Source organism: Thecamonas trahens, assembly GCF_000142905.1.
Source record: "Thecamonas trahens ATCC 50062 unplaced genomic scaffold supercont1.62, whole genome shotgun sequence".
Classification (NCBI taxonomy): domain Eukaryota; order Apusomonadida; family Apusomonadidae; genus Thecamonas; species Thecamonas trahens.
The window spans coordinates 153,194-177,811 of record NW_013657618.1 but is presented as its reverse complement, the minus strand read 5'-3'; the positions used below and the strand labels follow the sequence as shown (position 1 = coordinate 177,811).

Sequence of the window (24,618 nt, the reverse complement as noted above, 5' to 3'; positions counted from 1 at the left end):
CTTCACCCCCACCCCCCACACCGACCCCTTTCTCTCCATCCATCACCGCATCCGCCATCAACGCACCACCCACACCCTCCCCCACCACTACCTCACTCTCCCTCCTCCACCTCCTACCACCACCACCGCCCAACCACCCCACCACCACCGGGAACCTCTCCACCCAACATCATGTCGTCCAATCTCGCCAAGCAGCTCAAGGCGCTCCGGCCGCGTGACCTCCACTCGCGGGAGGGCAAGTCGGGCGTGCCGGTGTACACCTCGTTCCTCTTCACCATGCGGCAGGCGGCTGATGTGGACCTCGCCTCGCTTCATTTTCTGGCCACCAATGGTCTCGCGGCACTTGTTCGCATTGAACCTCGTCTGGCAAAGTTTGAAGCCGTGCTCTTTCCCCGAGAGCTGACCCCGCTTCGTCGCTCGCTGCTGACGCAGGAACAAGCCGATGAACTCGATGGTCATCTCGAGGAGTTTATCGCTCTCACCGCGCCGTACTTTCTCCTCAAATCAACCGGAAAAGTCCTCGAGTTCCTCATCCGTCGCTACTCTATCCATACCCACAACGTCGCCGCCCTCGTCGGTGCCTATCTCCCCTATCACGCCACTCCGCTCTTTGCCCGCCTCGTCATGGTCCTCAATCTGGGTGGCTCATCGGGCTCGGCCGGCAACCTGACCTCGGCCGCCTCGCCGCTGCGTCTTCATCACGCCTCGCTCGACTTTGCCTGGCTTGTTGGCGTCAAGCGGAGCGGCGTCCCGCTGCAGCGCGCTAACCTGCTCAAGTGGCTGGTCAAGGACCTCGCCACCCTCAACTGGATTGCCTCGGCCGTCACCCACGTCCTCTCTTTCGTTCCCGATTGGTCCATCGGTGCCTCATTCTTCCTCTCGCTCCTCTCCGGCATTGCGGGTTCGTCGCAGCGCCTCTCGGAGCGCAAGCTCGGCGTCCTCCTCCCCTCGGTCGTCACCGCCGCCACCTCGGCCGTCCCGGACCTGCAGCTCGCGGCCTTTATGCTCCTCGCCCAGATCTCGGCCCGAACCACGCTGGCTCTCACCGTCCTCGAGCCGTTCCTCACCCTCCTCGCTGCCGCGGTGCCCTCGGCCCACGCCCGCTACGCCATGCACACCCTGGCTGTGGTGTGTGGGACTCAGGGCGTCCGCCGCCTTCCTCTCGACGCTACCCGCGCCCTCCTCCACGCCGACCGCGCCATCGGCGCAGGCTCTGTCGCCACCCACCTCGTGGCCATCGCCTCGGCGTCGGGCGGCTCGCTTGAGCTGGCCACAGCCCTCGCCTTCCCGCTCCTCGCCTCGTGCGTCGACGTCTACGCCGCCGCCCTCACCAACGCCATGCCCGACGCCGCCGACTTGGCCTCGCAAATCACCCCGCTCCTCTCCGACGTCGCATCGCTCTTTCCGGCCCTCTCGTCGGCGGCCACCACCTCGCTTCTCGACCCGCTCTTTGACGCCCTCGCCGCCGCGCCGCCGTCAGCCGTCGCGCCAAAGCTTGCCACCGACCTCACCGCCGTCATCTCGCTCTTCTCACTCCGCTTCGGCTCCGCCTTTGAGCTTGCCCTCGACGCCGCCATGGCCCGCGCCCGCTCCTCGGATGCCGCCGCTCCGCAGACGCTCTCCGCCTGGCTCGACCTTGCCATGCCGTCCTCGCTCCGCGTCTCCCAGGTTGGCTCCGGCTCGTTGTACTACGCGCTCAACTCCGGCTCGACTTCGCTCCGCGTCGACGCCCTTGTCCAGCTCGCTGACCTCCTCACCACCGACGACCGCCTCGCCGACCTCCTTGCCGCCGATGACGACTCACCCGACGCCAAGGAGCGCGCCTTTGTGCAGGACACCCTCCGCTCCGCGCTCGCCGATCCGGAGCCGTCCATCGTCGCAGCCGCCCTCGCCGCCGCCCCGATCACCGCCCTCGTCCCCATCACCGAGCTCGTCGCAACCATCGCCGCCCTTCTGGCCTCGCCGCCATCGGCCTGGTCGTCGGCCGACACCCGGTCTGTCGTTGTTGCCGCCCTTGCCGCCCTCGCCGACTCGGCCTCGCGCCTCGCGCCCGATGCCCTTGTTGAGCTCGAGTCCGAGGACGAGTCGCAGGGCACGCTGCTTGTTGCTTTCCAGCTCGTCGCCGCCCATCTCGCCGCCACCACCAAGTCGCCGGCCTCGTTTTCTGCTGCTCTTGCCGCCGCCATGGCTCTCGCCGATGCTGGCGCTCTCCCCGAGTTTGCCGGCCTCACCACGCATGCCTCGCTCCGCAAGGCTGCCAAGTCCCCGCCCAAGGTGGCGGACTCGGCCGCTCTCGACGATGTCTACGCTGTGCTCCTCGCTGGTCTCGCGTCCGGCCTCGCCGACTCGCCGCGCCTCGCGGCTACTCTCTCGTCTGCGGCATCGGGCGTTGCCTCGCCGCTAGCCTGGTCGGCCCTCCCGCTTCTCCTTGCCGCCTCGATTGTCACCCTCGAGCGGACCCGCCTCGCCCTCCTCAGCGCCGACTCGCCCGCCGAGGCTGCAGCGCTCCCGCGCCCGCATCTTGCCACCACCCTCCTCCCGCAGGTCCTCGCGCTCGTCCGCGAGACCGTCACCCCGAACCTCGCGCTTGCCTCGCTTGATGCTCTGACCGAAGACGATCTGCCCCGCGGCTCGGCCACTGGCCGCCTCGGTGCCCTCGTCCGTACTGCTCTTGCCTCCCACCGCTCCGGCTGGCGCAAGGCCCGCGCTCTTCTCGCCGCCTCGGTCCTCCGCGCTGTCGCCGAAGTGGCCGACGGCCCGTCGCTCGCGCCAATCTTTGTCGTGGTCTGCGCCACCCTCCCTCCGCGTCTCCACCTCGTTCTTGTCGCCGTCCTCCTCACTCGCGCCGCGCCCTCCGGCGCTCTCGCTGATGCGCTTCCGTTCCTCCACGCGCCGCTTCAGCTACCAAGTCTTGTCGGCATCGACCCGCGTGCCTCGCGCTCGTCACTCCAGCTCGTCCACATCCGCGCTGTCAACCACGTCCTCGCCCTTCTCCAGGCACCGGCCGCCGCGGCTGGTCTGGTCTCGGCCAAGTTCTCGCCCAAGTCGCCGTCGCTCCTCTCTGGCCTTGTCGCGCATCTCCTCATTGCCGCCGCCTCAGCTTTTGCCCCGGTCCGCAGCCTCGCTGTCTCGGCCTTTGCCGCAGTCGCCGCTGCCATTGCAAAGCCGCCGGCGGGTGCCGCAGTCACCGCCAAGCAAGCCAAGGCGCTTGCCCCCATCGCCGCCCTCGCCGACGCGGTCATTGCCCGCTCCGGCGAGATTGCCGCCGACGGCGGCGTCCTCGGGCGAATCTTTGCCGACGCCGCCGCCAACACCGTCGCCAAGTCGGCCGGCAAGAAGGGCCGCAAGACCGCCGAGGCTCGCCTCAAGGCTTGGATCACCACTCTCTTCTCGGCCATGCTCGGCTCTCAGCCGGCTGTCGCCCACCCTGTCGCGCAGGCTGTTCTGGTCCGGATCATGATCGCCTCGCGCTCGTCGCTCGTCTATGCCTCGGGTGGCTCCAAGCTCCTCGGCCAGCTTGCGGGCAAGGCCTCGCAGAACACCGAGTGGGACGCGTCGTCGGAGCTCCTCCTCGTCGAGTCGCTTGACATGCTCGGCGCGCCCGGCGTCCCACAGCTTCTCGGCTCGGACCCGGAGCCGTTTGTCACTCTCTTCTCGGCCGCGTCGTCGGCCGCTGTTGTCGCCGCTGCCGTCAACGTACTCTCACAGCAGGTCCTTGACGAGCTGCCCTCTGACTCTCAGCGCGTCGCCGTTGTTCACGCCCTCATCATCGCCAACTCGCGCGCCAAGGCCGGCCAACTCGACGCAGCCGACGCGCACATTGTCGTCCCGCGCGCCATCCTCGCCCTCCTCCACTCGCTCGTCCTCTCCGCGCCGCTCCTCGAGGCGCTCATGCGGGCCGCCGAGCGCTCGGCTGCTGACGCTTCGACCGCTCTCGACACTCTCGACGGCGATGATGACGCCGCCGAGAGCTCGGCGCGCAAGCGCTCGCGCCGCTCCGCTGACGCCGAGCCTGGTCACGCCGAGGCCCAGCTGAGTCAGCCGGCCGGCTCGTGGCGGGTTGTCACCCTCGCCAAGGTCCTCGAGTGGATCTTTGAAATCCGCGGTGTGAGCGGCTTCTCGCACCTTGTTCCGGTCCTCTTCCACCACCTCTCGTCGCTACTCTCGTCCAGCTCAGCGAGCAGCGCGAGCTCGGGTGCCTCGTTCGACGGCGAGTACACCAAGCAGCTCCTCCTCCGCGCGCTCCGGCTCTCGCTGGAGCAGGATGAGGTGGTCGGCGACGAGGCGGCTCTGTCGGCGCTCGCACAATACTTTGACATCCAGATCGTTGTTGCCGTCCTCCGATCGCAGAGCTCGTCGCCAGCGACTCACACTCATGCGCTGCAGCTCCTGGCCAAGCTCGCCCGCATTGTGCCGGAGCGGGTCCTCCACACCATCATGCCGGTATTTGCCTTTATGGGCTCGTCAGCGGTCAAGCGCGACGACGCGTACACCTACTCGGTCATCGAGGCCACGCTCCGCCAGGTGCTCCCGCCGCTCCTCGAAGTCGGCCTGGACGCCTCGGGTATCCTAGTCATCTTTGGCGATGCTTTTGGCTACATTCCGCAGCACCGCCAGCGGTTCCTCTACCGCGTCCTCGTCGAGACCATCGGCGGCTCGGCGCTCACCTTCCTCGCCCTCTACTTTGTGCTCAAAGCCACGTCGGGCTCGGGCGACGAGGCCGGCGCGTTTTGGGACATGACATCGGCGCTGCTCCTCGAGTTCCACCCGCTCACTGCTCTCAACTCGCTCGCACAAGTTCTCGACGTTGTCCACGCGCTTCCCTCCACCAAGGCCGAGTACAACTCGGCCCGGATGGCGGCCGAGGCCGAGGCCGACGACGACGCTGCCGCTCTCCACCGTGGCGAGGTTGCTATGGTCGGTGGCGGCTCGGCCGCATTCGACTACACCAAGCACAGCTTTGACGATGGCCTGGCGCTCAAGCTCGGCATGACCCGGTTTGTGGGCGAGTTTGTGGCGCTCGACGAGTTCCTCGAGGCCCTGGTCGACGTCGTCGACTCGGCCGAGGCCCGCGATCTCTCGCGCGACGAGCTCGAGGCTGCACTGCAGGCGCTCTATCGCTCGCTCTTTGGCCGTGGTCTCGAGCTTGTTCACCAGGCCCGGAGCGGGACCAAGGCCGGCGACAAGGCGCTCGCTGTCACCTGGAGCGAGCTCTACGGCCGGGCAGTCAACGTGCTCGACCAGCTCAACTCGCTGCTCTCGGTCGAGCAGTTCCTTGAGGTCACCTCGGCGCTCTTTGCCTCGGACGACGTGCTCATCCAGCAGTCTGCACTCGAGCTCTTCAACGCCAAGATCGAGCGCGAGAAGGGCGAGTTTACCTCGGACGAGCAGGCGAGCTTTGTGGCCACCGTCCCACAGCTCGGCGAGCTAATCTCGCAGTCGACGTCCGAGTCGGCGGTCCAGAACGCGCTCTTCTCGCTCTCGATCGTCACTCGCGCCTTTGGCCACGTCTCGCGCGAGGCCTTTGGCGAGGTCCTCCCGCTGGTGGTCGGCCAGCTGACCGGCGAGGCCGGCAGCTCGGGCGGAGTTCACATGTCGGCCCTCCTCTGCGTCGCCTCGCTCACCGCCACCCTCGGCGTCAAGGTCCTCGCCCAGGTCCCGGTTCTCCTCCCGTGGCTCGTCGCCGCTCTGCAGGCTGGCCCGGACGCCGTCGCCGAGCCGGCCATGGCCAAGCACTTCCAGGAGGCGCTCCTCACCGCCGTGGAGATGGTTGTGGCCCAGCTGCATGCCTTCCTCAACCCGTACCTCATCCCGCTGCTCACCGCGCTCACCTCGGACTACCATCTTGGCAGCTCCAAGGGCGTCCGCGTCCTGCGGGTGTTTGGCAAGCAGGTCCCACCGCGCCAGCTCATTCCAGCCCTCTTTGCCGCCTTTGCCCGCGCCGACTCGCCGGCCGCCGCCGTCGCCATCCTCGAGGTCCTCGGCGTTGCCCTCGAGCACATGCCCAAGAAGCGGGTCTTCGAGGTTGCTCCCGACGTCTTTGACTTTGTCCTCGACGCCTCGGACGCGCCCGCGCTCGCCGACGACACCCGGGAAGGCCTCCTCGCCACGCTCGTTCGGCTCGTCCTCCGCCTCAACGAGAAGACCTTCAAGCCGCTCTTTGTCAAGCTCTGCACTTGGGCCGAGCGCGGCGCCCGGACCGAGACCTTCCTCTCGTTCCTCGCCGCCCTCGCCGGTGCGCTCAAGTCGATCTTTGTCCCCTACGTCCCGTCGTTCATGGCTGTCGTCGTCGAGGTGCTCAAGCGCGGCAACGACGCCGACGCCGACGCCGACGAGGCGAGTCGCGGCAAAAAGCGCCGCAAGACGGCAGCCAAGGCCAAGGCCGTCGTCCACAGTAGCGGTGACACGTCGTCGGCCCGCGAGCTCGAGCTCGCCCTCCGCCTCCTCAAGCGGGTCTTCCGCTACGACGCTGATGGCATGATGAACCGCGAGCGGTACAACGAGCTCTACCCGCTGCTCGTCGCCCTCGTCCCGCGCGTCGCGTCCGAGCGCGGCGACGTTCACCGCCTCTTTGTCGACGCCGTCGGCGAGCTCATGGTTTGCGTCTCCAACGACGCCTGGTGGAAGCCGTTCAACTTTGAGCTGCTCATGCAGACCCGCTCGCCCAACCCAGCCATCCGCCTCGTCGTCGTCGAGGTCCTCATCCGCCTCTACGCCCTCCTCGAGTCCGACTACCTCATCCTCCTCCCGGAAACCGTCCCCTTCCTCGCCGAACTTACCGAGGACGACGATTCCGATGTCGAACGCAAGACTGCAGAGCTGGTCAAGATGATCGAGGCTGTTCTCGGCCACTCGCTCTCCAAGTACTGGTGATCCGAGTAAAACGGCGAGCCGTAGATGATGTCGTAGATGACGCTTTTGATGCTGCCGTAGCTGATGATATAGCTGATGTCGTAGATGACGCTTTTGATGCTGCCGTAGCTGATGATATAGCTGATGCCGTAGGAGAATGCCGTCGTTGCCCCCGTCGTTTACACCATCGTTGATGCCGTCATTGATGCTGCCGTAGCTGATGATATAGCTGATGTCGTAGATGACGCTTTTGATGCTGCCGTAGCTGATGATATAGCTGATGTCGTAGATGACGCTTTTGATGCTGCCGTAGCTGATGATATAGCTGATGTCGTAGATGACGCTTTTGATGCTGCCGTAGCTGATGATATAGCTGATGTCGTAGATGACGCTTTTGATGCTGCCGTAGCTGATGATATAGCTGATGTCGTAGATGACGCTTTTGATGCTGCCGTAGCTGATGATATAGCTGATGTCGTAGATGACGCTTTTGATGCTGCCGTAGCTGATGATATAGCTGATGTCGTAGATGACGCTTTTGATGCTGCCGTAGCTGATGATATAGCTGATGCCGTAGGAGAATGCCGTCGTTGCCCCCGTCGTTTACACCATCGTTGATGCCGTCATTGATGCCGTACATAATGCCGTACATGATGCCGAGCCGAGCCAGGCACTGCCCAACACAGTGAATCCCGTATCCCTTTGCGGTGCGGAATGGACAAATACGTCCATCGCGCAAGCCACGCTCGCTCTGGGACGCTCCGCAAACGTCGCAACGTGTGTCAATCGCGGCACGGCCACGACGACCACGACGACGACACACACGCACACATACCAACACCGCCACCACCACCTCTCCCTCCTCCACCACATACACACACACGCACACACACACACACACACACACACACACACATACATACATACGCACAGATATCCATACATACATGTCTGCGCCTGCGGATGCGGTGGCGGCTGCCGACGACCTGGGCGGTGGTGACGACCTGGCCATGGGTTCTTTGGCGACACAAGGAATGCGACAGTCGCTGGAGGTGGAGACGGGCACGGACGACATGATCGACGTCTTGAGCGAGGAGAATGAAAGGATGGTTGTTGCCATCAAAGATGAAGGAAATGATGACAAGGCATCGACGTCACAGTTGCTTGCCAATCACCCGCAGACTGCCGACAGCGCGGACGACAGCGGTGGTGCCGCATCCCCCATGGCTGCTTCTGGCGATGTGGGCGACGAGCCGTTTGAGATCGTCGACTTTACCACCGTCTCGCCGTTTGAAAAGCTGGTGGCCAAGCTCGAGGCGCTGCTCCGCGAGTGGGGCCTCTTTGGCTTCTCGGAGCTCTCGGACGCGCTCACGACGGCGTCGGGCGCGGTTGAGTACAAGGGCAAGATGCTGACGCTCTCGGTGGTCTTTGGCTCACCGCCGGGCTCGCTCCCGGTCCCGCCGCCCGAGGCCGAGCACTTTCCGCGGGCCATGATTGGGTACATGGACCCGAGCGACGACTTTGCATACCGCGTGCCGGACATTACGCGGTGGTTTGGGACCAAGGACTTTGCCGTCCTCGAGCCCGATGATGCCGTCAAGGACTATGCCTTTGCTGCTGAGCTCCTCTCGGCGCTCACAGTCGCCATGGACTACGCTGCGTGTACCCTCCCGCACTTTGTGCCCGTCGACGGCTCGGCCAAGTCTGCGTACATTGGATACATGGCCCACGGCTCGGCCGTCCTCCGCATGGAGTCGTCGGCGGTGGCCACCGTCCCGCCGGCTGCGCAGCATCTCGATGGCCTGCTCGCTGCTTTTGGTGCGCTCTTTGCCCAGCGCCACCTCCCGCCCAACGTCCCGCGTCCGCCGCGCCCGCCGGGTGCCGCCGGCGACGACGCCTCGGCCCCGCTTGTCTCGATCCAGTACACGTTTGTGCGTGGCCCAGAGTGGGTGGCGTGGCGGGCCAAGCGTGCGGTCGCTCCCGGCGCTGCGGTGCCTGGGCGCTGCGGCTGGGGCGACGGTGCGCCCTCGCTCCAGCTATGGGGGCCGGGCACCGACCCGCTCCTCGGCGTCTACCTCTTCACCACCTGGCCGCAGTTTCCGCACGACACCTTTGTCGACTCGGAGAGGTACTCGGACCTCCAGCCGCGCGCGGCGCCGATGTGGACGCTGCGTCTGGAGCGAGCGCGCGAGAGTGACGGTGGGCTGACCGCCGCGCTCCACGGTGCGCTCCTCACGTTCCGTGACGCGCAGACCGTGCTCACCCTTGCCGAGCTGCTGCCGCCGCCGCCGCCAGCTATTGCCGCCGCACGCCGGACGCCCAAACCGCTCATCAACCGCATTGTTGCCATGGCCGGTGCCTCCTCCTCGCAGCTCGTCTCACCTTCGACCGTCCCGTCGCAGATCGAGCTCGGCTCGCTGATGCGGACTCTTTTCCAGCACCGGCCCAATGTTGCGCCTCAGTCGCCAGACCCGCCACTGCCGCCGCCTCTGGAGGCGCTGTGTGGCACCGGGACGTTCAAGGCTGCCCCGCGCGGCTCGCTCGTCGCCGACCTTGCCGGCGCGGTCCTCGACTACGGCGTTAAGGGTGTGGCCATGGTCTGGGAGGCGTTTGCCGCCGAGCTTCGCCGCGCGTGGGAGGCCGACGAGCCGCTGCCGGGCATGCCGCGGCTCCCGGCCCTCCCCTCATTCTGTCGCCACGACGTGTTCTCCACTCCGCAAGCTGCCGCCGCCGCCGCCCGCGGCCACGTCCAGGTCTCGCTCTTTCCGCCCAACCTCCACATCGAGACCCGCGCCTCGGTCCTCGCCCAGAAGACTGAGATGGTTGCCATTGCCATCCTCACCCGCAAGTTCTACGCACACCTTGCCGACACTGCTGGCATCGAGTACGAGGTCCCGGTCGAGTATTCTGTTGAGGGTAACGCCTCTGCAGCCGCGCTTGACGCCGGGGCCAGGGACAGTGCCGACTCGGACGGCGATGGGTTCTTTGACGCGTCCGACACACCCATGCCGGCTGTTCGCCGTGGCGCGCTGTGGCCGATGGAGCCGCGGCGCGAGTTGCTGCACGCGGCGCCGGGCTCGGGCGATGCCGCCATCTACGTCCCGCTCGCACCGGTGCACAACTTTATGACCGAGGACCTGATGGAGGAGCTCGAGGAGCTGCTGTTCCAGCTCGGAACTTCGCCCAAGGCTGCTGATCAGCGGGCCGAGATGCAGTCAGCGTCACTGTATGCAGACATGTGTGGCTTCAAGGCGGCAAACCCGGGTGCAGTGGTGGAGGACTTTGTCCGATGGCACTCGCCGCGCGACTTTGACGAGGAGAGCCGTTCGCTCTCGGTCCGCTTTGCCGGTGACGCCGGCGACAACCTCTGGCTGCGGCTGTGGGACAAGGCGCAGCCGGCACCAATGTGGGAGCAAGAGCCGCTCTTTGACTGCGAGAAGCAGGCCGAGCACGCGCTGGCTTTTCTGGAGCATCTCTCGCCGGCGCTCCTCGTCCAGCTCCTCCTGCCGTGCCTCTGGGCCCGCGCCGCCGAGGCCCTCTTTGCCGATGCCCGCCTCGCGCAGCTGTCGTACGTCAGCGCCGCGGCCACCACCTTTGCGGCGGTTGTCAAAAAGTGCCGCAAGCTCTTCCGCAAGCTCGATGCGGTCAACGCGCAGGCCTTTGAAGCCCGCGCCGCTTACACCGCGAACAGCGGCGGGTCGCGCAGCATGCGACCGGGCCTCATGGCCCGCGCCGCTGAGCTCAATGCGCAAGGCGCCGTGCTCGAGGCCCAGGCGCTCGCTTTTCTCGCTGCGTTTTCCCAGCTCGAGGCCGACGTGGCGCTCGCGGCGTCACTGCTGTACAAGATGGGCGACGCCGATGGTATGGCGGCACTCCTCGACGACGTCCTCGTTGCTGAGGTCGGACTCGTGCCAACCGCGCTCCGAGACCCGGTCCTCGCCGTGTTTGAGGACAACGGCGCCAAGGCTGTCGCCGCCACCCGCGAGTTTATCATCCGCCAGCGCAAGGCCCTGCCGTGGGAGGGCGGCCTCGCCCTCGGCCAGCGCATGTACGTCGCCCTCTCTGGCGACGCCTTCCGGGTCGCCACCGTCCAGGCCCATGCCGAGTAAATGCAGATTGCAGCTCAGGTGAGGAGATCGATGAGCTCTGTGTTACCGAGCTCAATCGCAGACGCAAGCGCCTCTCCGTTGCGCGCGCCGACGTCTACCCGACCGTCGGCAATGAGGGCGGCGACAACAGCAACGTGCCCACGCCGCGTCGCCCACCGCAGCGACGCCGACTCGTCCGCCGCCGGGTCAGCCCGACAGTCTGCCAGAAACAAATCCACAATCTCGACAAAGCCGCGTTCGGCCGCCACCTGCAGTGGTGCGCTGTCGATGTACGTCGGGTCCGCCCTCCCGTCCTCTAGCAGAATGGCGACGACCTCCGACATGTCCGACCCAGCCGCCGCCGCCAGCACCCGCGTACACTCTGCGGGTGAGAGCGTGAGAAGGCAAGCATCCAGCAAGACCAGCGCAACCTCCTCCGACGAGCCCTCCGCCGCCACCCGTAGCGCCATCTCGAGTTGCTTACGCGAGACCAGCATCCGCTCGTCGCCCGCATCGTCGCCGGCGGCCGGGAGAGCAGCCAGAGGAAGCGTAGCATAGATGCCGCTGGGAGAGCCCAGGCTGGCGGCGGTGAGGAGAAGGTTGTAGGCGGTCTGGGGAACAAGATGCGGCGTCATGGCCGTAACGATGGTGCTCACCTCGGACTCGATGCCCCAGCTCATCATCTCCAGGACAAGGAACGAGAAGCTCCGCTCCGAGACGGCAGGGCCAGAGGCAAAGAGGTCGGCGGCGGCGGCGACAAGGTCGAGCCAGCCCGGATCGATGGGGCCTCGCTCCGAGATGCACTCGGCGATGAGCGTTGCCGCCGAGTCGGGCGAACCATCGATGTGACGGAGGGCGCGGGCGGCGGCGGAATAGAGCCCCAGTCGCCCGCATCTACACGCGCCCATGAGCGCAGCGGCTTTGTTACGGAGATACGGCGAGCCAAGGAGAATGGCGTGAAAGGAGCGGCAGGTGGTAGCGAGGGCGACAACAGTCTTGGCATCCGAGCTCGCGTAGGCGATGCGATGGATGAGCTCGGCCGGGAGGCGATCCATGGTGGCAGAGCGGGAGAGCGGGAGAGCGGGAGAGAGAGGTGTGATCAAGGGCTGGAGGAGGTCGTCCGATGGCGTTGACACGGCAGGCTCGAGAGGGGCAGGAAGCCACCTATCCACACCCTCGTGATAACGGTGCGCGACGTCGACGACCTTGATCTCGGGTGTGCGCGAGTTTGCGATGGGCGCCCATGTGCACACGGGTCGCCGTGCCAGCCGCCGCGATGTGCTACCAATGCGGTTCTCATGGCAGGGTGAGGTGAGAGGAGACGGGGCGGGGCGGGCATAAGGGTGATCGATGGCACTGCGGGCAGGACCACGACGAGTATCAGCCCGCAGAGTCATCATCGGTGGAGGCCATTGGTGTAAGGGAGGGGAGTGGGGAGAAGAGGTCCGGATGCACGTGGCATGCTTGTGGTCTCGGGAGAGCGAGCTGCCAAATTGGGCAGTGGCCATGGACCGGGTCGAATCAGCGATGAGAGGCTCGGCAGCGAGAGGTGGCTTTGCAAGCCGCTGGCGGGGAGAGGAAGCTGAGAAGACGACAGAAAGAGGGTTAGACTTGACTGACTGACAATGCTCGAGAACGTAGTGGTTGGTGTGGTGCTGGCTGTGTGTGTGGTCGCCGGGTGTGGGAGCGAGAGCGTGTTGAGCTCGGCGTCTTTTGTGGCAGCTGTCTCGGGCGGACCGTGTTTGGCGTACCTGGCGACAGTGCTGGTGCTGGCGGTAGTGGACATGGACGGACGATGGGCTCGGTATCGGTTGACATCGACAACTCCCAGATGGTCGCTGTATCTCGGCCCACTGCCGGCGGTTGTTGCCGATGTGGTGCTCCTGGAGGCTCCGCTGATGGTCGCCTGGAGGGCTCTGGCGAGCGAGACCATGACGCGCGCGGTCTCGGCCTCGGCGCTCTGGGCTCTGGCCATGGAGAAGACCATTGCCAAGGTTCCGCCGGATGGATCGGCAGCGTGTGCGCTGGCTGGCCTCGGGCGCAATGCCACAGTGGTGGTGGGAAGGCTGGCCGGGTGCGCGCTGGACGAATGCTGGGACGGGCAGACGGCGACGGCGGCGGCGATGGCGGGTGGGGTTGAGGTGGTCGGGTTGCTGAGCGTGCTGGATGAAGCTGTGGGATGGGCGGTGGTAGTGGGGGTGGTGTATGTGGTGGCAATGGTGAATGACGGGCTTGCCTCGCTGGTGCACGAGGGCATGCACGCGTGGAAGCAGATGTACGTCTGGGTCCACAAGACCCACCATCTTCCGCTCACGCAATGGTGCGCGGCGACGATCGACGACCACTGGGTGGAGCGGGTGGTGGTAGAGGGACTTGTCTTTCGCATCGGCGTGCTAGCATTTCTTCCAGTTGTTCCGCCGGTGGCTGTGACGTTGGTGTATGCGGCCAACTACGTACAGGCGGCGATCAACCACTCTGGGCTGTACATTCCGGCCGATGTTGCGCCGTGGTGGCTGCCGTGGGGCGTGGACGGGCGGTACCACTGGCTGCATCACGCGCGCGGCAGCGCCAACTACTGCGAGGACGAGGCGATGGGGGGCCTCATTGACAGGTGGCTCCGCGTGGGCCTCCTTGGCCTGTCGCCGTCGCATGTGGCGTCGGACGAGGTGCGGCTGCCCAAGTACCATGTGCTATCCGTTCAATGAATCAGCCAAACGCGGGGTTGTTGCAGTAGTGGATGACGAGGTACTTGACGTCACCGTAGGCGAGGAACAGCTTGCCGACGTTGGCATCAGGCGGCGGCGCAAACTTGTCAACGTATACAAACAGAGCGTCGGCCGGCGCGAGATGCAGCTGCTTGCGGAGAAAGGCGACGACGTGTGAGAATGCATTGCTCGCCGAGACCTTGAACTTGTCGCGCTTGAGAAGCTTTGCTGAGCCGACAGCCTTGAGCTTGATCACCACCTTGTCGTCTGAGATCCGCCCCAATCCATGTTCCACCGAGATATGTCCCACCGAGAGAGTGCCCGTCCAGTTTGATCCATGTCCCACCGAGAGAGTGCCCGTCCAGTTTGATCCATGTCCCACCGAGAGAGTGCCCGTCCAGTTTGATCCATGTCCCACCGAAAGAGTGCCCGTCCAGTTTGATCCATGTCCCACCGAAAGAGTGCCCGTCCAGTTTGATCCATGTCCCACCGAGAGAGTGTCCGTCCAGTTTGATCCATGTCCCACCGAAAGAGTGCCCGTCCAGTTTGATCCATGTCCCACCGAAAGAGTGCCCGTCCAGTTTGATCCATGTCCCACCGAAAGAGTGCCCGTCCAGTTTGATCCATGTCCCACCGAAAGAGTGCCCGTCCAGTTTGATCCATGTCCCACCGAAAGAGTGCCCGTCCAGTTTGATCCATGTCCCACCGAGAGAGTGCCCGTCCAGTTTGATCCATGTCCCACACATCCTCATCTCCGTGAGTCCCCCCCCCCCCCTTCCCTACCCCCCTCCCCCCTTCTCCTTTGTCCGTACCTGTGATGCTCCGTGTCTGGGGCACAATGCCTTCGGCAGGACCTGTGGAAGCCATGCCCCACACACACACACACACACACGCACAGCCACACACAGTCAAGCACACACAGTCAAGCACACGCACACGGTACAATGTGTGGGGTGCAGGGGGGCAGGGGGGTACGGGGGGGACACAAGGAGGGGGGGGAGTCAGGTGGTCGTCATCGTGGTTGGTGGTGGGGAGGGGGGGGGAGGGGGGGGGAGGGGGGGGGTACAGCTCACGGGACGGACGGAGGTCGTCTGGCGTGGTGGGGGCGAGGGGTAGGTGATCGTGGTCGTAATCGTGATCGTGATCGTGGTCGCAATCGGTGGTAATCGTGATTGTGACTACAAACGTGGTCGTTGTCGTGACCACAATCGTGATCATAATCGAGGACAATCGTGGTCATAATCGCGGTCATAATCGTGATCGCGGTCATAATCGTGATCGTGGTCATAATCGAGATCGTGGTCATAATCGTGATGGTGACCACAATCGTGATCGTTGTCGTAATCGTGATGGTGACCACAATCGTGATCGTGGTCATAATCGTGATGGTGACCATAATCGTGATCGTTGTCGTGATCACAATTGACTATCGTCCGCAACTGGCAACAATCTCAGCCCAGATTCTGATGTGCTGAGCAGCGCCCGCAAGGCTGCCGGCAAGACCACGTGCTCGTGCAGAGCCAGACCCTCGCCGTCCTTCTACGCCCGCCACACACCATATCCTCCCCCTCTTCATGGTTCCAGACACCTAATCATTCTCGCACTGCCTCTCTTCTGCCTCCCATCCATCGATCCCTTGTATTCCGGCTTCCACATCCCTACGCCCGGTCTCGGGCAGAGAATGTCCGCCCAAGACAACCTACGACGGCGAAAACCAAAAAATTTGGTTCGAGGACGACTGAGATTAATCGATGGCGGTACCATTAATATTGATGGCGCCAAGCGATGCTCCTTGCGGCGAACGGCGAGGAGGAGGAGAGAGAGACTCAGAGCGGTCCACGTCACTGCCTCGCTCCTTAGGCATCATGCTGAGCACTGTGCAAGAGATGATGCGTGTGGGCCCTCCTCAGACCATGTCTAACCTTGCGGGCACTGCTGCTCCGAGTCAGGGCTCTGATTCGTACCGCCGTCCGGTCGCTCATGCCGCTGCTGTCGCCGGTGCTTCGCCACTGCTCAATGCCACCATTGGCGCTGGAATGGTCATCGGTACGTTGCTGTCCGTCGGCCACCAACCGCAGCCACCCTGCCGCCCACCACACACCTTGCCGTTGCACCTCTTGCCCTCCCCTACACGCAATACCTGCCCACTTGCTTCCATATTTGGTACTAGTCATGATCACTTACTCATCTCCATGCTAATGTTATTTTCATCCCATTCCCTGGCCCCTTTCTCCCGCTACGCCCATGGATGCCCCGCCACGGCCTCACCCGCTGCGGATGGTGGTAATTGTTCGACGACCAACGTTCTCTGTCGATCATCGCCCCGCACGCCATCGGGATGACCATCATCGTCCGCCATCATGATCACCCATTAACCCGCTCACGCAGCCGAGATGGTCACCGGTGGCCTGTTCCTCGAGAACCTCAAGATGGAGAAGCAGCGGACGTCCAACCCGTACCCGGTCCTCGTCCGCCAGCTGCTCAAGGGCAACATCGCCGACAAGATCATCGGCTTTGAGGCCGGCCTCCTTCCCTGGGGCGTTGTCCTCGGTGTCACCAAGGGCGCCGTCCTGCTCTTTGCCAAGACCTTCTACAACAACGTCTTTGACAATGTCTCGTTCCTCTCCAAGGATCAGGGCGAGCTGGTGGCCGGCGCGCTCGCCGGTGCCACCCAGGGTGTCTTCATCTCGCCGCTCCTCCTCGCCCGGACCCGGGTCAACAAGGCCCTCGTCTCGCGCCCGCCCATGGGCCCAATGGAGGAGATCAAGTTCTCGTTCCGCGTCATGAACGAGGACGTCCGTGCCAAGGGCTTCATCCGCGGCGCCATCATGCCCGGCATGGCCGCCTGCGTCGCCAAGCGGACCCTCGACTGGGGCTCGCGCTTTGCCCTCATCCTCTATCTCAAGAAGTTCTTCGCCAAGGAGGACGGCACTCCCTTCACCCATGCCGAGTCCGGCATGATCACATTCCTCGGCGGCGTCCTCTCCGTCTCGGTCACCATGCCTGTCGACCGCCTGCTCCCGGTCATCCAGGGCGCCACCTCGTCGTCCGAAAGCGTCATGACCGTCATGCGCGCCCGCATGGCCCAGGAAGGCCTCACCACCTGGTTCCGCGGCTGGTTTGTCCGCGCACTTCACACCGGCTACCACTCGCTCTTTGCCATCTCCGGCACGGCCTTTGTCGCCTCCATGATCATGCGCAACCGCGGCGGCGGCGACGACGACGACGACGAGTAGCTCATCTCCGCTCCCGCCTCCCTCCATCCGTGCCTCGCCCGGCATCATCATTAACACACACCCATCCTCTTCGTTGACTTTCACTCCATCCTCAGAACTACCACGCCGCCAACCGCTCCCGAGCCAGACTCGGAGCCCGAGTCGCTAAACGACCACCCCGACGACGACGCGCTCGCTCCGCCACCGCCGCCACCACCACCGCTGGCCACAAACTCGTCCATCGGCCCGCAGACACCCATCTGTACGCTCGACTCGCTCTCGCTTCCTGACGCCGTTTCCGACTCGGTCGAGCCGAGCCACACCGCGCCGACCGCGCCCATCAGCTTTGGCCCCGGCGAGTCCGGCGACGACGAGAGCTGCGAGTTGCGCGGGTGCGTCAGTTGCTCGTCGGTCGGCTCCGAGAGCAGATCCGACTCAGCTGACGACGCCTCGTGTCCGCGATCGAGGCTAGCGCCCAGCCTGCCCTGCGCTTGTGCCGCTGTCGGTGCGTCGAGAATGAGCATCGAGTCGTAGCGGGCGAGGAAGAACGACGGCGGCGACGAGTCGGACGTTGGCGACGGTGCAGTCTGTCGCGCCGTCAGCGCCTCGGCCACGCTCGCCCGAATCGCACCCACGTCGGCGCGTTCAAGAACCTTGACCCGACAGACCCGGACAAGTGAACGCCGCTGAGACATCGAGAATGGGCTCGAAACCGAGAGCGGATCGTGCGCCGCTCGCGCCACCGCCGACACCATCTTGGCCGTCACCGCGGTGTCGGTCCGCAGCTCAAAGAGATGCTCGACGTCGCCTGCCTCGAGCCGCAGCTCGCTCGCCTCGACCACCGCTGCCGCCAGTGAGACCACAAACTCCTCGTCCTGCAGGATGAGCAGCGCCCAGAGCTCCCACAGCGGGAGCATGAGCCGTTCCACCGTTGGCCGCTCCAGCACGCCCACAAACATCTCCTCCAACTGCGCGAGGTCTACCGCCAGCAGGATCGAGCCCGAGACATGCCACGCCAGCGGCTGCGGACTCCTCGCCGCACGCAGCAGTGCGTCCAGGTACGCGTCGAGCACCAGACGCAGGTGGTGGCGCGCGAGCTTGGCAAAAAACTCGGGCGCCATGAGCTGCTTCAAATCTGCGTAGTAGTCGGCGAGCGTCATGGTGATGGTGTCTGCTGCAGCCGGGTGCTCCGCATACCACCGCGTCGTGATCAGGCTCCGCAGCGAGCTGGCCACATCGCCGGCAACCATTGCTGCTAGCGCATCGAGCGCCTCGCGTCCGAGCTCGTAGAACCCGCGCCGCACAACCTCGACCTGCGCCTCGAGCGCGCTGACGTACGGCGAGGTAAACAGTGCCCCGATGACAACTGCCAGTCGGCTGCTGAGCGCAAGTGCCTCGGACGCATCGTTGACCGCGAGAATGAGGGCGTCGATGTGGTCGCCCTCGTCGCCATCATCGCTCCCCACGCTCTCGCCATTCGGATACAGCACGCTTGGTCGCAGCGGCGACGGCAGCGTCTGCAAGTGCAGTAGCGCTTCCACGGCCGCCCGCACCACCGCGTAGTTCCGCTTGGTCGACGTCTCGTCCGGGAACTTAGGCCCGCCTACCAGCGACGAGCTGCCGGTCGGACTTCTTCCTGTGCCCTGGTCGCCCCGCCGTGACGGCGGCGACTGCGACGATGTGCGTATATCAGCAGAGGATGCCGCCCGGGACCGCGCGAGAGAGCTCGCACCCATGGGCGATGGTGGCGAGGCTGAGCTCGGCGGCGGGGTCGGCAGCGAGCCGAACGATGACGAGCTGGCCAGCGCCGATGACGGCTCGTCGTCGTCCGAGTCGAGGTACCGGCGGTCGTGCCCGAGCGGAGCCGACGCGTTGGCTGCCCGCGACGCTGCCAGGGGCGAGAAGCCCGGCGCCGGTGGCGAGAGAAGGAGCGAGGTAGCGGCGGGCGAAGCAAGCGAAGCCCACGACGGCGACGCCAGAGCACCGACGCCCGACGCGGCGCGGAAGACCCGCGTGAGCGACACGCCCACCGTTCGTGAGATCTCGTCGTTGAGCATCTTGAAGACCAGCAGCGGCGCGGTCGAGGTGATGAGGCCGGTCGGCGTGACCTCGGGCGACGAGTCGAGTGCCCATGACGCCACTCGCGCCACCCAATTGCACATCTCCACACGTTGCATCCCGCCGTCGTCCAAGCCGGCCGGGCTCGCCTGCTCGCTTCCGTCGACCGCATGACCGCCCACTCGCGCCTTGGCTGCTTCCCGCGCCTGCTCCGACTTTTTCAGCCGCAGCCGCGCCTTGCTCAGCTTGGCCTTCAACGCCGCCGCCTTCTTGGCCGCCTTCTTCTCGCTTGACGCCGAACCTGTAGTCTTGGCCCGCTTCCGCATCGCTGCCCGTGCCGGTCGCCGGCGGCCGTGGCGCCCACGCTTCTGCGCCTCACGCCGGGTCAACATGCGATCCCTTGCGTTCCGCACCAGAATCAGATGACGCAGCGGAGCCGACGAGGCCTTCCGCTTCGCCTCTGCCAGTGGCGATAGCAGTGCCGGTCCACCCCCTGTCCCAGACCCAGCCTCAGCACCAGTAGCTCGACCGATGCCATCTCCATTCACCACAATCGCTGGCAACAAGTATCTTCCATGCTTAACGTTGTTTGTGTCATCGCCAGCATGATCACCACCACCAGGCCGATCACCACCACCACCACCAGGCCGATCACCACCATCACCATCAGGCCGATCACCACCACCACCACCACCATCACCACCACCACCACCAGGCCGATCACCACCACCACCACCACCATCACCACCACCGACCCCTCCCCCCCTTGTCCTCCCCGCCACCATCGCCACCCCATCCACGCCCGTACCTCCCACCACGTCCCTGGACGCCGAGTGCGGGATAGCCACTGGGCGCGAACGGGGCAGAATAAGGCGCCGAGGACAGCAGCCATCTGGTGCGGTGGCAGGAGGGGTGGCGTGGGGAGAGCCTGGACGCACTCGCTCTGTTCTGCTCTCTCCGACATGTCGACTGTGTGGGAAATTCCCTCTGTCCACTCTCCGCCGCTCCTTCTCCTCTCACTCGTCCCTGCCTGTCTCGAGTCGAGTGCCAGCCGGCCCTACTCCGCACTCACACAGCCTGACTCCTGACTCGATTCCTTCCTCGGCAGAGTGCCTTTCGACAGGGTGTAAAATATGTAGAAAAATTTAGTCGTGCTCGCTGCTGAGCCCCTTTCTGTCTCTCTCTCTCTATCTCTACCCTTCACCCCCACAGCCAATGCTATCCCAGCTGCAGTTGCTACAACTCCATCCCTCTCTCCTGTCCCTACCTTCACAACAGTGTGGTTGGCCCGAAGCCAACCGCGTCGGCGAAACAATTTTTCCGGTGACCAGATATTTTTAGGTCGCCTGCAAGCCGAAAGCCTCCCCCTCCTTGCCCCCCCTTTTTGTGCTTGTCCGGTCATGCAGTGGCGGGAAGTTGCGGCAGCTCACTCACTTCACGGCACTTTCTCAGTCTGCTTGACGCGGAAGAGCATACTCATGCGGAAGAGCAACGTGTGGCGAGCAGGGTGGGCGGCAGTGTGGTTGGTGGTATGGACGGCGGTGTGCGGAGGTTACGGCGCGGCGGCAGACGACGGGTGCTCAACTCGACAGGAGATGGCTGGCGAGGAGATGGAGAGCGGACGGCGAGCTGCGCTGCAACGACGGACTGTTCTTGTGGTTCTCTCTGTTCTTGTGGTTCTCACCATTACCTTTGAACTGCTCAAGATCAAGCTCGAGGAACTCGCAGAGGGTCCCATGGAGCCGCTGATGGACTCGATGTGGAAGGAGCTGACCATCATGGGCTTCATCGGCCTCATCTCGTTCCTCGCCTCAAAGTCGGGCGCCTTGCGTGGTCTCTCTTGCCAGCTGTATGGCGATGCAGAGACGGTGGCTGAAGACGTCGAGGCCATCCACATGCTCCTCTTCCTCGTCATGTGCATCTTCCTCCTCCTCGTCGTCCTCCTCGTCGTCCTCGGCAAGAAGGTCCAGGCCAACTGGGCTCGCCTCGAGGCTGACTGCGCCGACAAGGCAGCCGTCGTCACCCGCGCCCTGGGCCCGACCTCGAAAGGCGACCGCCGCTCCCGGCTCACATGCTCTCTGACGCTCGCCGGCTTGCAGGCTACCGGCAAGATCGAGGCGCTCGAGTACCTCCTCCTCCGCGAGATGTTTGTCCATCCCTGGGAGGAGGCCGCGCCCGACTTGCCTGACGACTTTGAGTTTGCCCGCTATCTCACGCTTTGCCTCGGCGAGGAGCTCGGCGAGATCGTCGATGTCCATTGGCTCACCTGGGCCTTTCTCGAGCTCATCTTTGTCGCCATCTACTTTGGCTTTGCGCTCTCGGCTCCGCTCAAGGTTGTCGCCTATCTCGGCGCGGGCTACCTGGCCTGCGGCGCGCTGCTCATCATCCGCTTCAAGCTGGCGCGGATCCGGACAAGCCTGCTCCCGCCCGACGTGCTCAATGCCGACGTGAACGAGCTTGCCCCCGAGCTGGGCCTCGACCGCGACGAGTCGGGCGCGCTGGCCGAGGTTGTCCGCCCGCACGGCGCGCCGCGGCCCAGACGGGCCCGCCTCCAACCAGGCTATCTGGCAGCGCCAGCGCGCGCAGGATGCATGCCGTGGTTGCCGCGGCTCTTTGGCGTCGCCAACCGTCATGAGCGGCTGTTCTGGTTCGGCGCCGGTGGCCCGCGGTTCGTCTTTGGCTGCATCCAGATGTCGCTCCTTGTCGTCGCGCTCTACGTAGCCATCTTTGGCTTTTACATCTCGCGAGTCATCCTCTCGCTTGAGCTTGGTGGAGTCTGGAAGGGCTGTTTGTTTGTTGTCGGCGCCGTGCCAGTGGTGGCCGTCGTCGGCGAGCTCCTCCCGGCCATCATCACCCGCCACATCGAGGTCTGCAACGTCGAGATGCTCAAGGACAAGCAGCTGATGGTCGAGGTCGAGCGCCACATGAAGACCGTCAAGTCGCTCGCCGCTCTACGGCTGCTCAACATGGCCACTTTTTGCACTCAGTTCCGCAACCTGCAGTCCGAGGCCGGCGGCCCGCTGCCGACGGCGGCGGCCTCGGTCAACGCCCGCCCAAGTGCCGGCGCGTCCGAGGACGCACCGCTGCTGGCGCCTGACGACGAGCGCCTGGCGCTCATGCGGGAGATGTTCGAGACGTTCGACTCGGACTCGTCGGGCGAGATCTCGCTCACCGAGCTCTCGGCCCTGCTGCGCTCGCTCGGCTTTGCCGCCGACGACGAGCTGGTCACCTTTATGGGCCAGGCTGTCGACGTCGACGGCTCGGGCGACATCGACTTTGACGAGTTCTGCCTCCTCATCGAGGGCTACCACCGCATGCAGAGCATGTCCATCGACGAGTCCATCACAGCCCTCTTTGAGCTCTTTGACAAGGACTCATCTGGCTCCATCTCGGTCGCAGAGTTCTCCGACGTCCTCAACTCGATCTCCTCGCTCTTCTCCGAGCACGACATCAAGGAGCTGGTTGTTGAAGTCGACACCAACGCTGACGGCATCATCGACATGAACGAGTTTGCCGTCTGGGTCCGCGCCCACTCAAAGTAGTCCACGCCTGTGCGGCCGCCTCGCGCGCCCTTTAAGTCCTCTTCTGTTTCTTCGTCGCCCGCCGCCCGTACTTGCTCGCGTACGACGTCGCCGTCGCCGTCGCCGTAGAACTGCTGCCGCCGCCACGGCGGCGCTTGCGGCGCGGAACAGGCGCAGCAAGAGCCGGCGCCGCCGTCGCCACAGACGCTACCGGAGATGTCGGCGGTGACGCTGATGGCGATGGTGGGGGCGACGACGCCGGCGCCCGCGACGCCCGCCGCAGCGACCGGCTCGACGGCCGCGGCCTGCTAGCCCCGCCCGAGCACGAAAACGACGACTCGTCGTCGTTGACGTCGCTCTCCGACCCGGACTCGGACTCGGACTTGTGCTTGCTCCGCGAGCTGCGGCTGACCGACTTGCGACTGGCCGAGCTGCGACTGCGTGCAGCTGGCAACGGCGGCGCAGCGGATCTGCTCCCACTCCCGCTCTCAGACTCTGGTGCTTTGCCCTTGTCCTTGCCCGCCTCTGCCTCCGCCTCGTCGACTTCGTTCTCGTTCTCAGCTTCGGATGGAGGTGCAGTAGGAGAGGCAGCGGCGGCAGCAGCAGCAGCACGGCGGCGGCGGGCGGTGGCCTTGCGGTTGCGGTCGGCAACAAGCGCTTCGATGCGGGCCCGGGCGGCATCCTCCTCGAGGATGGGAGCCTCATTTCGGGAGCGGAGCTCGGACTGGGTCTTCTTGAGCGTCTCGGCTACAAAGTTCTTGATGGCCGTCTTCTCCTCCTTGGTCACAAACTGGCTGACAGCCTCTTGGAGCTTATCCTCGGGCAGAATGTTCATCGAGGCCTTGGAGTCTGCGAGGGCCTGGCTGACCAGATTCTCAACACGGAGGCCGTCGATGAACTCCTTGCGGCTGGCGTCCGACTTCATGCTCTCCAGCTGGGCGGCGGCAGCCTCCGGGTCAAGCGCTTTGGTGACGTGCTGGGCCCGGGGGTTGCGGCGCGGCTTCTGGAAGAGCAGGATCTCGCCCGGATTGGCTACACGATTGACAAAAGCCTGCCCAAACCGGCGCGGGTTGCACGTTTCGCCGCCGGTCGAGTCGACCCGAAGGCGGAGGAGCGGGAGCTTGGACTCGCCCGACGGCGGCGGCGGAAACTCTTTGGCCACCCGGACGAGCATGTCCTCGACAATGTCGGCCAGATGTGCGGCGACGGCGGTCTCCGACTTGATGTTGACCGTCTCGGGCGCGGCGCGGAGCGCGTAGTCGTCGATGAGAAACGGCCGGACAGAGGCAAGGTTGACACGCTGGATGTTGAACTTGTCGCCGCAGATGCGGAGAATGCCAACGCCCTTGGGCCGGGTCTCGGCCGCGCAGAGCGAGGTAGCGACGGTCGAGCCCGGCTGCGTGATGCAAAAGTTGCGGACAGCCGACTTGACCGGCTCGATGAGCGCTTCGTGCTCGTGACCCCAAAAGACAAGGTCGATAAAGTCGTCGAGCTGCTCCTCGTGGATGCAGTTCTTGGGCGAGTGGTTGACCCGGTTCTGGTGGAGGACAAAGAGATTGAACCACGAGTCGGCGTCCTCGCGCGGGCGGAGGCACTTGACCCGCTGCGAGGAGAACGCCCGATTGAGTCGCTCGTCGCGGATGTTGCCCAAGCCGTACAGCGCGAGCTTGGACGAGCCCTTTTGGAGGAGGACCGGCGAGACAGTGATGTCCTCCACCGACGGCGACTTGCCAAAGTAGTTGACCAGACCGGCCATGGCGAGAATGTCCAGCGCAGCAAGGTTCGAGCCGCCAACAGGATCATCGTGATTGCCATGGATGGAGAAGACCGGAATGCGGACACGGAGGTTGGCGTCGGCCATGTTGGCCTTGCCGAACGACGAGTGAAAGTTGGTTGCCATGTCCGACACCACCGAAAACGCCGGCTCGCCTGTGCCCATGCAGTACTTGCGCAGCAGCCGCATCACCTCGTACATGGCATGCCGCGATGGCTGCGCCTTGTCAAACAGGTCGCCTCCGAGAAGGATAAAGTCCACAGCCTCGGCCTCGGCAATCTTCAGCACCTCCTCAAAGGCTTCGAACGAGTCACCACCACGGACAGGGTCGTCCTCGGCGTACCCGACATGATTGTCGGTCGTGATGAGGATCTTGAACACAGAGTCTGCTGATATACCATGGGA

At 64.7% G+C, this 24,618-nt stretch overlaps 9 protein-coding genes across 9 annotated transcripts in view; 5 read left to right on the top strand and 4 right to left on the bottom strand.

Moving 5' to 3' along the window:
* Nucleotides 1-171: 171 nt before the first annotated feature.
* AMSG_10656 (uncharacterized protein) lies at nt 172-6,873 on the top strand (the record flags this gene model as incomplete). Its single annotated transcript, XM_013897910.1, has 1 exon — nt 172-6,873. One exon carries the CDS (start codon nt 172-174, stop codon nt 6,871-6,873), a length of 6,702 nt encoding a protein of 2,233 aa, XP_013753364.1.
* A 926-nt stretch (nt 6,874-7,799) lies between these two features.
* On the top strand, nt 7,800-10,978 carry AMSG_10655 (Rab3 GTPase-activating protein catalytic subunit; the record flags this gene model as incomplete). The annotated part of the gene is made up of 2 exons (XM_013897909.1): nt 7,800-7,934; nt 8,034-10,978. 2 exons carry the CDS (start codon nt 7,800-7,802, stop codon nt 10,959-10,961), a joined length of 3,063 nt encoding a protein of 1,020 aa, XP_013753363.1. The 3' UTR covers nt 10,962-10,978.
* A 34-nt stretch (nt 10,979-11,012) lies between these two features.
* On the bottom strand, nt 11,013-11,995 carry AMSG_10654 (uncharacterized protein; the record flags this gene model as incomplete). The annotated part of the gene is made up of 2 exons (XM_013897908.1): nt 11,013-11,032; nt 11,065-11,995. 2 exons carry the CDS (start codon nt 11,993-11,995, stop codon nt 11,013-11,015), a joined length of 951 nt encoding a protein of 316 aa, XP_013753362.1.
* Nucleotides 11,996-12,565: 570 nt separating this feature from the next.
* On the top strand, nt 12,566-13,548 carry AMSG_10653 (uncharacterized protein; the record flags this gene model as incomplete). Its single annotated transcript, XM_013897907.1, has 2 exons — nt 12,566-13,465; nt 13,507-13,548. The coding sequence occupies 2 exons, from the start codon at nt 12,566-12,568 to the stop codon at nt 13,546-13,548; spliced, it is 942 nt and encodes a 313-aa protein (XP_013753361.1).
* Nucleotides 13,549-13,646: 98 nt separating this feature from the next.
* AMSG_10652 (hyosophorin) lies at nt 13,647-14,512 on the bottom strand (the record flags this gene model as incomplete). The annotated part of the gene is made up of 2 exons (XM_013897906.1): nt 13,647-13,912; nt 14,458-14,512. The coding sequence occupies 2 exons, from the start codon at nt 14,510-14,512 to the stop codon at nt 13,647-13,649; spliced, it is 321 nt and encodes a 106-aa protein (XP_013753360.1).
* A 983-nt stretch (nt 14,513-15,495) lies between these two features.
* AMSG_10651 (uncharacterized protein) lies at nt 15,496-16,953 on the top strand. The gene is made up of 2 exons (XM_013897905.1): nt 15,496-15,691; nt 16,034-16,953. The coding sequence occupies exons 1-2, from the start codon at nt 15,511-15,513 to the stop codon at nt 16,879-16,881; spliced, it is 1,029 nt and encodes a 342-aa protein (XP_013753359.1). The 5' UTR covers nt 15,496-15,510; the 3' UTR covers nt 16,882-16,953.
* Nucleotides 16,954-16,961: 8 nt separating this feature from the next.
* Nucleotides 16,962-19,456, bottom strand: AMSG_10650 (uncharacterized protein; the record flags this gene model as incomplete). The annotated part of the gene is made up of 2 exons (XM_013897904.1): nt 16,962-19,378; nt 19,423-19,456. 2 exons carry the CDS (start codon nt 19,454-19,456, stop codon nt 16,962-16,964), a joined length of 2,451 nt encoding a protein of 816 aa, XP_013753358.1.
* Nucleotides 19,457-19,880: 424 nt separating this feature from the next.
* AMSG_10649 (calmodulin) lies at nt 19,881-22,460 on the top strand (the record flags this gene model as incomplete). The annotated part of the gene is made up of 2 exons (XM_013897903.1): nt 19,881-19,962; nt 20,470-22,460. The coding sequence occupies 2 exons, from the start codon at nt 19,881-19,883 to the stop codon at nt 22,458-22,460; spliced, it is 2,073 nt and encodes a 690-aa protein (XP_013753357.1).
* Nucleotides 22,461-22,491: 31 nt separating this feature from the next.
* AMSG_10648 (double-strand break repair protein MRE11A) overlaps nt 22,492-24,618 on the bottom strand; it is a gene marked incomplete at both ends in the record, with an annotated part of 2,438 nt that continues 311 nt past the window's right edge. The window contains one exon of the mRNA XM_013897902.1: nt 22,492-24,602. Within this exon, the coding sequence (XP_013753356.1) occupies nt 22,492-24,602 (2,111 nt within the window). The remainder of the gene's footprint in view (nt 24,603-24,618) is intronic.